The sequence below is a fragment of the Callospermophilus lateralis genome, chromosome 16 (genome assembly GCF_048772815.1).
Source record: "Callospermophilus lateralis isolate mCalLat2 chromosome 16, mCalLat2.hap1, whole genome shotgun sequence".
NCBI classification, from domain to species: domain Eukaryota; kingdom Metazoa; phylum Chordata; class Mammalia; order Rodentia; family Sciuridae; genus Callospermophilus; species Callospermophilus lateralis.
The window spans coordinates 39,896,555-39,908,796 of record NC_135320.1 but is presented as its reverse complement, the minus strand read 5'-3'; the positions used below and the strand labels follow the sequence as shown (position 1 = coordinate 39,908,796).

Below are 12,242 nucleotides of genomic sequence, written 5' to 3'. Positions count from 1 at the left end.
CAAATACAGAAGGAGAAATGTACCTAGTTTTGCCAACTTGAAGGTATTAGAGTCAACTACAGTTTTAATTTTACAGAGTCATCTAATTATCTCTTAAAGTTTAGATATTTGTCATACTTTGATTAGGGGAAAAAAGGAGAGGAGAAAGAGAGAGGGAAAATGAAGGAGATGGAGAGGAAAGAGGAGGTAGAGAGAGATGGAGGGGGTAGGGGGAGTGAGTAAGGGAGAAGGAATGATGATATGAATATCTGTTTTATGCTTTGAGAATGAGGGCCCAGCAGGGCAGCTAAGGGTCAGGTAGGACAAGATAATGAGAACTGTCCTGGGGAACTTCTGGGGACAGCCAGCTTTCCCCCAGGTGCTGTATGCATTTCCACCACTTTCCTGTTGCTTACTCTTTTACATACATGCAAGTATTGGCTCATGCTTTTACAATTTCAAGATAAACTTTAAAAGAACAGTTCATCAGTGCTACTGTTAAACATAAGTTTCATTGTTACAAATAGTATTACTGTATTTATTTAGTAGCATGTTGCTCTATTTTTGATACATTTAAGAGGAAGTGCTAAATCATTTTGCTCTCATTTTCAAAGGGAATTGTTTCTTTCTTTCTTTTTTTTTTTTAAAGAGAGAGGTGAGAGAGACAGGGAGAGACAGAGAGAAAGACAGAGAGAATTTTTTTAATATTTATTTTTCAGTTTTTGGTGGACACAACATCTTTGTTTGTATGTGGTGCTGGGGATCGAACCCGGGCCGCACGCATGCCAGGCGAGCGCGCTACCGCTTGAGCCACATCCCCAGCCCCGGGAATTGTTTCTTTTAAAATGTTTCTTCATGTATATGATAGATATATTTTGTTCTGTTAAAATCATTCAAGATAAGTCACTTTTGCTGAAAATTTCTACCCCTTAGTGAAAAATAAATGTCTCTTTTTTAGAAAGAGAATACCCTTTGATTAGACTTTGAAACACTATAATAACTTTTCTACCTTTCATACCTCTACTTCCCAATTTTAGTTAACAAAATTGTTTATTCCTCGATTCTTTCATTTAGAAGTATTTATTGAGTGCTGTGTATTTAGTACTGTTCTGGACTGTAGGGTAAAAGCTAATGAATGAAATAACTATGAAATTTGAAAACTTTGAGAGAGGACATTTAGCATGAAGTAGATGCTGATTTGTGTTTCAACTCAAATCATCCATTATAATAATGATTAAAGAGTTTATGCCATGCAAAGCTATGGATTGAGCTTCTGAAGTAATTGCGGGTATTGCTTTCATACTGCAGCTGGGAGGAAACGCCCCATGGGGAGATTGATTTCCGCAGGGTTGGCAAGCAAGTGTGAGTGACTGATGGTCCGGATTTGACCCCAGGACACCCTAAATCTGAAACTGGCACTCTCAACTGTGCCTCCCCAGAGGAATGATAGTTTGAGATGGTTTCTCTAGGCATTGCTCAGAAGTAACTCTTCCATTGCCTACATGAAGACATTGTTGGGGGCAAAATGGCGTAATCATGTGCAGAAGGCTCTTACAAGCCTGCCTGGCTGAAAGCATTCTAACACGCCCGCATATCCTCTTCCTTCTCTTTCTCCACTTACTGCATCTTTCCTCCCCCCACCCCACCATCTGCCCCTCCACCCCTAGTTATTAAGATGAAAAGTTCAAATAACTATGTAAGAAACCAGAAAAAAAAAATTAAAATCAGTTTAGCTATTTTTAAAAAATTACCTTTTGGGGGCTGGGGATATAGCTCAGTTGGTAGAGTGCTTGCCTTGCATGCACAAGGTCTGGGTTTAATCCCCAGCACCACCAAAAAAAAAAAAAAAAAAAAAAAGGAATAACCTTTTCATAGTAGGAGTAAATTTGAGATTAGGAAGTATTTAGTGAGAATCAGGTTGCCCTGTGACTTTTTTTTTTCTTCTTCTCAGTGTGTTTTGAGAAACACAGCTTTGTATTTCTACTTTGATAATATATTTGATATTACACATCAAGGTGGGACAGTTTGCTATAGATGCTAACTGATCTTTACAGCCTATGAGATGATTCTGGTCTAACAGCATCCTGGCATTTTGCTTTTGAAGGTTTCCACATTATATTTAACCTTGGATGACATTTTAAGTTGAAGCTTTTGTTAACATTCCATAGAGAAGCCCAAATGAGAGAGCTGCTGCCCCCTGGATTACAGACTATCTAAAAAAAAAAAAAAAAAAAGGATAGAATTTCATCTAAATTTGGATTGTAGAGAAGACCAGATAATTGGATAGAATTAAAGCTGGTGTGTGCTCCTTGTTCTTCCTACTGAAATGGCTACCTCAAAGGTAGAGAAGCCTTAGCTATAACCCTATCTCTATTAATTGATTTCATTTTGTTTAATGGGTACATCTAAAAATCCTTTTACTGTGAAATATAGTGCACACAGAGAATTGCTCAAATTGCTCAAATAAAATTCAGTTCAGTGATTTTCACAAATAAACCTTAATCAAATTGCTTCCTTTCTCTTTCTTACATATTACCACTGAAGAACATTGTCAGTTTGTGTTGGTTAATGGGACTGAGAACCCAGGTGTCTGCTGATAAGATCAATTAGCTGTGAATTTTTAAAATTTGTACTTACCTTATTCATTTATTTCCTCAGTCCATTGATACTGTAGAATTCAGTGTATGTCCCATGGACTGTTTATCCGGGTTTGGCCATCCCTTGCCTTCTGTCACCAGAATTTGATAGTTTCTGCCATAATGCGTGTTCTAGTGAAGATCTGGTTGCATGGAACAGAAAACTATATATGTTAGTTCGTCTTAAATGGAGACTGAGTTGCACAGATTAGAAAAATTATTTTGTAATCCACAGAGAGGAAAGGAAGCAAGTCCAGGCCCCAATCAAGGCAGTCCTGCTTTATAGGAAATGGGTTAGAAATTAGGATAACTTCTAGAAACCGAGGAAACCAGTTCCTCCTCAACCCTGCCCTGTTCCCCGCATGGTCTTCTCTCCTTGTTACCTCTAACTGTGCTTAGGCTTGATTCCTTCTTTGGGAACAGGCTTCCTGTGCTTGCAGCTTTCCCCTTGTCTCAAAGAAGTCTTTGTCAGTATTTAAGTCGATGTGACTTTCTGGCTGAACTGACTGCCACTAACTGAACCAGAAGCTGACTACTAGTCTTTTAACCCCCTGCCCTATTCAGTCCAAACAATCTGTAGCTCACAGGAGGTTAGGTGTGGGCTCTGCTCCCTGGCCCAGTTATCATATGACTTATGGTGGAAGGTGGTTTGTGGCAGTGTGGCTGTTCTAGGCAGTTTCTTTAGAAGGATGAGGTGAGGGGTAGGTGATGACTGGAGTTCTGGTGTGGGGAATTTAGAAGGATGCTTATCATCAATCTCTGTCCTCCAAATATGGAACCGATAAACTTCAGATCAAGTAGGAAAAGGACTAGTAAATGCCTTCCAGAGTATATTATAGTCCTTTAAGCCAACATATCAACCACCATATTGTAGGATGGAGAGAATACTCAGTTAAATGGATCTTTTCCTGTGTTACCTAAGATATCAAGTACAGAGATGTCCAAATTTTTTATTGATTATCTTGATTACACAAACTTTCAGAACATTTTGATGTATTTTAAAATAGTAACTCTATATTACACATGAATACAATACTAGATTTGAGGAGCTGCATTTAAAACACATTATCATTTGTTAACAACTGAGTCTCAGAGAAAACCAAATCATAAACACACAAAATACTTAAATATAATTGAGTCTTGCTACCTTGAGTGGTTCACTTTATCCAAAGGAAAGTTTATTTATGTAAAAAAAAAAAAAAAAGCTGTTCCAGTGGTCAAAATTATGTATATGGTAACAGTAAGAGCAGATTGCAATGATTTTAAAATCCTAGGAATAAAGGTACTTTCAGCATATGAAGTGTTCTCTGGGAAATGACTAAAAATAGATACCCTTGAACCTGTACAGTTACTCAGATGCCTTCCTTGAGTAGAAGTTGGACCTAGTAAGACAGAGAACCAAATTTTATTTGGCCTTTTAGAAGCATTCAATTTAATTGGGATGAGTATAAGCATCTCTTATTACAAAATGGGTACTGTTATTACTGAGGAGTGATATGTAATTTTAAAATCACTTAAAGTTGTCAGGTAATTTATTTTGAAACCTACCTGTTCTAGCCTGGGGACAAATACCTGAGAGAAAGGGGGCTGCAGGGCCTTTTACTGGCCTCGCTTGTGTATTTGTGTGTGTGCTTCATTTTTGAGGGGAGGTGGTAAACATTGAATTAAGAGTCCCTGAGACCCAAGTTCATTCTTAATTCTGCCATGACCTTGGGTAAACCATCTTACTTCTGAGCCTCTTAAGGTTATGCACCTTACAGATCCAGGTGAGAGTACAGTTTCAAAGTCTGATAAAAATGCAAGGTTGTATTATTAGTTGTAATAACGATTGGGATTAATTGGTTTATGAGTAAAAATAAATTATGTTGGAATAACTTTGATCCCCTCCACCTCAAAAAGCAGATACTTCTTCATGGTGCCAAAAGAATAAAGCTAATAAAGCTTAAGTTTTGTTGGCTTTTTATATGTTGAATCACCCCTATATACTAACTTCATTTCTATCTCTTTTTAATGCTGCCTCTTAGTATACGCTCCATTCAACATTCAATTAGCATGCCTGCTATGAGGTAAAGTATATTTTTACAAAGTGTAGTTGGTATTATGCTTTCTGGTGCTTTGTTTAAATGTTTAACCTGAACTCTTCTGAGGCGGGGATCTAGAATTCTACTCTTAACAAGCTACATGTTTAACACTGTATCAGTCTTCAATTACTCTTACAGTGTTGGCATGGGTACAAGAGATCCATTAAATGTTTGAGTTAAAAAGGAGTTTCTGTTTTATTTTATAAAGCCTTTATGTTGTTTATAAGTGAATGCTACTCTCTAAAGAACCTTCTGTTCAAGGGTATAGCTGGCCCACCTCCTTTGTGAGCATTAGCCTTCGTTACACTCCCCTTTTCTCCCATTCAGCCCATCTTTGCTTCCCTCGTCCCAGTGTGATGTTGGGAGACAACTGTGATTAATTCTACTGTCTGTTTTCATCAGTGAGCATCGAAGTAGTACATGTGTTCTCTTTTCCGAACCCTCTAGAGAAGCAGAGGATTTTAAAAATGTCTGCTTGGTGTGCATTGGAATCTCCCAGAGGGCTTGTTAACCCTGCTTGCTGGGCCCACTCCTAGAGTTTCTGCTTCTGTAGAGCTGGGGTGGGACTATGAGTTTGCATTACCCACAAGTTCTTCGAAGTTGTGGACCCAGCTGTTGTGGGGGCCACACTTTGAGAACCATTGGCTTACCTTAGTCTGTTAACACCACTGTGAGAAGGAGGAAGCTCCTGGTTTCCTTCTCTGCCTTTTCATCTTGATAGGAGGATATTCAAGGTCTAGTATATAGGATAAAAATTGTGGAAACCCATGGGTGAGATAAAAGTGCTGCAGTCCTTAATTAGTGTGGATCAGTGTGACTGTGCCTACAAAGCTTCCCTGGGGCTCAGAGGCTGTCAGGTGGGGCAACTTGTTAAGTATCAAAAGTTCAAGTTTCTGTGCTCCTCCCCTCCTCTTGGTCCCTCCTTTCCCTGTCTGTGGTGCTGCTCCCTGGAAATTAGGATCCTTGTTGTAGAACCCCACAGGATCTGCTTTTCTTGAATGGGTGGTATTGGACTCCTGCCAGGTAGGAAATGAATATAATCAGGAATTCTAGAGTCTAGTATCTTTACCAAAATTAAACTAATCTAATGGTGGCATTTTCTTGAATTGTGACACATTGATTGGGGAAGTGACAGACTTGATGTTTTACCTGGTTTGGTCCCACTTCTCTCATATGTACTGGATTTTTTCTGTATCACTTTATCTAAATGTGATATAGACTCAAAATCAGACTTGTAAAAATATTAGCTCAGGAATTGGTAATCTTACATAAAAATATTTGTGCATATACCTGCACACATGTACATATAAATATATCTGTTATTTTGCTCACTGAGAATAATGGTGAAGAGGAATATGGTCAGCTAATAGTACTCAAAACTGTCGAGTTTTTTCAGTGTTTATAATTTAACTATTTTTTTCCCTCCCTAGAAACTCTCCAACTTTCAAATCATTTGAAGAAAAGGTTGAAAACTTAAAGGCAAGTACAAAGGTGAACAGGGTCTTTGTGACAAATTGCATGTGCCTTAACTTTCTTTGGTGTGGGCAAATCATTTGCATCTGTATTTTTTTTTTTTTTTTTTTTGGTTGTAGATGGACACAATACCTTTATTTTTATGCGGTGTGGAACATCAATCCCAGTGCCTCACATGTGCTAGGCAAGTGCTGTAGCACTGAGCTACAAACCCAGCCCTTTTAAAATTATTTTGATTTTTCGTACTGGGGATTTAACCCAGGAGTACTCTACCTCTGAGCTACATCCTAGCCTTTTTTATTTTATTTTTGAGACAGGGTCTCACTAAGTCACTGAGGGTTTTGCTAAATTGCTGAGGCTGGCCTTGAAATTGTGATTCTCTTCCTCAACCACCCAAGTCACTGAGATTACAGGTGTGCCCTACCATGCCTGGCTTTGTTTTTTTTTAATTAAAAAAACAAAAACAAATATCCATTAATTTATGCTATTAATGGATATTTCAAGAGTTATGTAACTCTTTTAACCAATATGTTTTGAGGGTATGTTATAGCATAGTAGCATGCTAAATGCTGAAAGGATATGTACAGTTTAAAAAGCAATAGCGCTTTAAAAATTTGTGCTTTTTGCTTTATTCATTTTAAATAAAATATACTATAAATTTATTGTAGTTAATAATATAGAAGGCACAAAAATTTTCAAAAACTTGGTGTTACTACCCAAAGACAGTAATGTACACACACACACACACACACACACACACACACACACAATGCTGTTATACCTTAAAATGGATGTTGTTTTTTAGTCCTTCATTATTGGGCATTCTATTTTTATTTTATTATAGTGATGCCATGATGATTGTCATTTACTGTTCACTGTTTTGCATTATCTCAAGGATTATATTAAAAAGAAAAACATCAGTTCTTAAAATCACAAGTGACCTGAAATGTCATATAATTTATATGCACTGCCTGACTTGCTCTAGTTTGTATGATGGCTATGTGTTCATTGCTTCCTAACTTAATTCTGATAATTATAGTGGCATCTTTGAAGGGTTAAAACCGGTATCTTAATGAGCATAAAAGCTATTATTTAGTCTTTCAGAACTTTAACAATGTCACTCATTCTTAAATCATCTTTTAAAAATTATAGAGCCAGGGGTATATTTATTGAAAGAAAATCAAATGCTGCATAGTGATCTGGATTTTTTTTTCCCTTTGCACATACTAACATTAGCACACACCTTTTCTGTTTGTATGCACATACCATGAATGTTTTCCAGAGGCACAGTATACACACAGCCTTATAGCTTATTTATTCAAAACCCACCAGCATGGTGCTCTGTGAACTCATAATGATAGGGTCCTGTTCTTTCTGTTCACTGAACTTCTCAGTGGCCTAGAATAATGCTTTGCACATTGCTCAGTATGCATTTGATGAATAAAAAATACATCATTCTTCTAAATCTGTACAAGAGACCTGCTTAGTTTTTGAAATGGCTAGCAAGCACAGATACATCAATGTGGAAAAGCGAGAACTGACATGTATAAATGCCGCAGTCTGGCTGGGCACAAGATCACGAGCCACTCAAACAGGAACAAACTTTATTTGAAAAAACCGCCAATACCACGTCCGTGCCCGGGAAGCTTCCCGATCCACCCACGCGGCGTTCCGCCGGTCCCTTCCCGGAACTCCAGCGCAAGCGCCTCCCCCGGAATTCCCTCCTACTGCACTTTCCCAACCAATGGGAACTCTCCAGGAGTCCCGCAGCAGGAGTCCGGTATCCATATGAATGTAATTTTTAACATAATCATATCATCTCAATGGCTAGCTGGCATCACCTTTCAATCAAAAATGCCATGCATCATATTAATTGGCTGTGGCTCCCAGCATATAAGTTTTGAAAAGCATAAAATATTGTATAAATGTATATATATTCAAACAAATTTATTGACAATTTCAGTTTAGATAGGCTAGAGTAGTGTTTCACAAACAGAATGTACACATGAATCACCAGGATCCTATAAAATGTAATTTCAGTTTTGTGGTTGGAATTGGGGTGGGGAAGAGTATGTGTCTGAAATTTTGCATTTCTGACAAGCTCCCAGATGATGTTGAGTCTGCAGGGCCTTGAAGCACACGTTAAGTAGTAAAGGGCTGACATGCCTACACTGCAGCTGGAAAAAATACATATATTATCTTTTATTTATTTTGCTCAGTATTTCTTCAGTAAGTGGAGCTGAATGAAGAACTGAATGTAATACAAAATGTTTATCAAGCAACAAGAGTTCAGTAGATACTTTATATTTTTCAGTAGATATTTTAGAATAGGCTTTACAAAGTTCTTTAAACAAAATTTCCTTTGAAGAATAGTTAGTTGATGGGGCTGGGGCAAGGGTAGAATTTACCACCCTGAATGTTACAACAGTACTAAATTCCATATATATATATAAAATCACTGAGCTACCAGGTTCTTGACTTATTTGTTTTTGAAAGTAAAATTAGAGTTCCTTTATGCAAAGTTAACTAATTTTGTTTCATATTGTCTTTTCTTTTTTGAACTTTTTTTTAAGTCTAAAGTAGGGGGAACCAAACCTGCTGGTGGTGATTTTGGAGAAGTCTTGAATTCGACTGCAAATGCTAGTGTCACCGCCACAGAGCCGCCTACAGAACAGACGCAGGAGAGCCTGTGAGATTCCTACCTTTGTTCTGCTACCCACTGCCAGATGCTGCAAGCAAGATCCAAGCACATCTTGTCAACATTCATTGCCATGAATTTCTACCAGATGTGCTTTTATTTAGCTTTACATATTTCTTTGACCAAATAGTTTGTGGGTTAAACAAAATGAAAATACCTTCACCTCTACTTCTGGGAAACACCCTTTAATGTGTATTATTTAGGAAATATTATTATATAAAGTCACATATAGTACCTGGGGATGCTCACTAGGATGATCTGAGAAGCTGCAGGTGATCATAGTTGCTTTCTTACTTTATAAAATTGCTCTGCATCTGGGATGCCAGTTTGCTCTTTTGTCTTCTATAAGAGTATTTTCCTTTTTGAATCACTGCATATTTGATTCCTGACTAAAATTGTTCTTTAAAATTTTATGAATCCTGGTTATTAAAAATTTTAATGTCATTTTCTTTACCTTAAGGGATGAACTACGAACTACAAAAAAAATCCCATTTTTGAATAAACACTCCTTAATATAAGGTACCTATCTTGGGTATCTGAAGATGCCAGACTAAAATAAACAGTTCTACATCCATTTTGTTATAACTTCATATGTACAGTAATTCAAACTGCTGGGTGACTTGAGAGTAGGACCCCCATCCCCATATCCTTGTTAATTGGCATTCGTGACAGTAAGCATTTCAGCCTATTAGTTATTTCACCACTTATGTCAACTTTTTTTCAGATTCAAGTTTAAAGTTCAGAGTAAACTGACATCATTCTGAGTCAAACATACTGTATTTCAGTAGGCCGAAATATGAGTGCACCCATCAGTGTTCAAGACCTAGTTGTAAACATGCTAAAATCAACCACATCAGGGAACACATTGCTGTCTCCACTTAATCCATTTAGCATCCTTTAAGTACACAAAGTTATATTACTGTTAAAACTTGAACATATTTTGGTGATAATTCCTGAGGATGTAATACATTAATAAAAATCAATTCATTATTCTCTACTTGTTTTCAGTGTGTTAGAAATTATAAAATGATACTGTAGACATTCCCCTGCTGTGAGAGCTGTGTTGGGGCTAATGAATCAAAGCCTCTGGACATATCTGCATAGAGACTGAGGTTCTAACTCTACTCTGACTCACCACCACTTTTTTCTTATGCTGTAAATGTAATGGCTTACATTGTCATATCTATTATTTATCAAGTTGTGATTGTTTTATTGTTTATGCCAAATGTTAATTGCCAAGCTTGGAGTGACCTCAAACATTTTTTTAAAAGCATGACTAGATGTCTTTATGATAAATTCTTCTAAACACCAAATTTGAAAAACCCCAAGTGGTTTTATAAAATAATGTGCTGCCATTCTTGATTGCTAGAGCTTTTGTTAGCACTCTGATGCAGTTGAAACTATGCTCTATTACATGTGAAAAACTTAGTAAGTTCTGTATATCAGTAGTATAGATCTCAATATCTATTATGAGACTAGTGTTCTGGAAATAGTTTATTGTATAAAAGAATCAACTGGTACCTCTTCTTTAAAAAAGGCAATTAAAAAAATAATCCTCTTTAAACCACTGCTTAATGGTATCAGATTAACATTCTCTAATTTCCTTCTAAAGGCTTTAAGACAAAAGTTGAAGCATTGGCCCAGAAGAGAGCTCTGTAGAAATTTGTCACTTTATAGAAATATTATGGTTGTTCCTCATAGCTGTTAAGTTATTTTTCCCAACAACTAGTCTTTAAAAAATTTGTTTTTTTTTCAATCATCTTCAGTTCATCACATTGTTTCTTGGGTGTCCTGCCTTGTTCATGTCTTTTCAACACTGCCAAATAGAGTAAGATGGCAATTTCTTTAGTTAAGAGAAATATTCTCATATCTTTTTACTGTGTGTATGCAAAAAAAAATTATAGAAATTGGAATGGGTATATGAAGGTGAGTACTGGAGATGGTCATGAAAGAACTGGAGAATCATTTTTTGTTTTTATCTTGTTTGCCCCCCAGCCAATCATTTTTGTAGACATCTTTCCAGTCTACAAACCAAACCAACCAACCTACCAACCAACCAACCAACACTTGCTTCTTAAAAGTAAAGAATGAGGATGAATTTAGGAAAATAAAACTGGATTTAGACATCCTATGCAAAATGTTCTTTGTGGTAGATTCAATATTATGAGACAAATATTTAAGAAATTTGTAAAAAGTGATTAATAGGAAAACCCAGAAAGAGGTCCTGGCTACTCTGTTGTGTGTTATATGTGACACTACAAGAAAACAGCAGGAAAGCGAAATCTCAGATATTTAAGGATTCAAAAAGTGTAACAAAAGAAAATATCACTGACAACAACTCTGTCTTACAAATAGGAATGCCTTTAAATTATAGAGTGTGGGAATATTGCATGATTCGTATGCTTGTAAGACCAAAGTAATCAATGAAGAGGGAACAAATTAATTGGATTATCATCTTAAAACTTAATTACTGCAATACAAAAAAAAAAAAAAAAAACACCAAACAATTTGGACTGTTCTTTATCTGTTAAGATTCACACACTGTCTATTTTTTGTATAATATTTGAAAACAATAAAAATTCTATGATTTGGGTATGGGTTCTTTTGTAATGTATTACCTGTCTGTGGAGGAAAGGGGTAAGTCCATTAGGCAAACTTAACTCCAAACCTTTCTATCCTGGATATGTAAGGAACCATGACAGCTGTATTGAATCAATGTTATCAAGCAAAAAGGAGAATGCTACATGCTGGCTACCAAAAGGCATTTATGAAGTGACTATTTGCTGCACATGTTCCAGAGAAAATGTTACATAAGGCAGTTTGTCAAAATCATGTTAAAACCAGATGAAAACTCTGATTTTTGCACGTAGTGAAGACATCTGGCCATTGATTAATCATTTTTAGTGATGGTCCCATAATTTTATATCAGTTATAGAGACCATGGGTGGGTCACAATTAATAGAAAACATTGCTTTTAAATAAACCAGCAAACTTCAAAACTTCCATATTCTGATATTGAAACCAAAATGAATCTAAAGGCTTTTTTGAACTCTTAGTATGTGAGCTCTTAGAGAGCAGGGTCTGCATGTGCCTGTCACCTGCCAGGATTTCATACTTCAATAAATGCTGTTTGGTGACTCAAATTCTTGAAAACTCATAATTTTTTTGGTACTGGGGATTGAACTGAGGGACATTCTACCACTAAGGTAGTTACATACATCCCAGCACTTTCTATTTTCTGAGACGAGGTCTTCCCAAGTTGCCCAGGCTGGCCTCAAATTTGTACTACTCCTTTAGCCTCCTAAGTATCTGGGATAACAGGCATGCACCACCCTGCCCAACTCATATAATTTTGATGTTACTGAGGCTGGTCAG

At 36.7% G+C, this 12,242-nt stretch overlaps 1 protein-coding gene across 8 annotated transcripts in view; it reads left to right on the top strand.

Moving 5' to 3' along the window:
- The window catches only part of Tpd52 (tumor protein D52), a 105,185-nt gene extending 93,175 nt beyond the window's left edge, over window positions 1-12,010 (top strand). For 3 of the 8 annotated variants that reach the window (XM_076835525.1, XM_076835523.1, XM_076835521.1), the window contains 2 exons: window positions 6,127-6,187; window positions 8,743-12,010. In XM_076835525.1, the coding sequence (XP_076691640.1) occupies window positions 6,127-6,187; window positions 8,743-8,862 (181 nt within the window). In that variant the 3' untranslated portion in view covers window positions 8,863-12,010. Of the gene's footprint in view, window positions 1-4,639; window positions 4,682-6,126; window positions 6,188-8,742 lie in introns of all 8 variants that reach the window. The other 5 variants (XM_076835520.1, XM_076835519.1, XM_076835526.1 and 2 more) reach the window with 3 other exon arrangements.
- The last annotated feature ends 232 nt before the right edge of the window (window positions 12,011-12,242 follow it).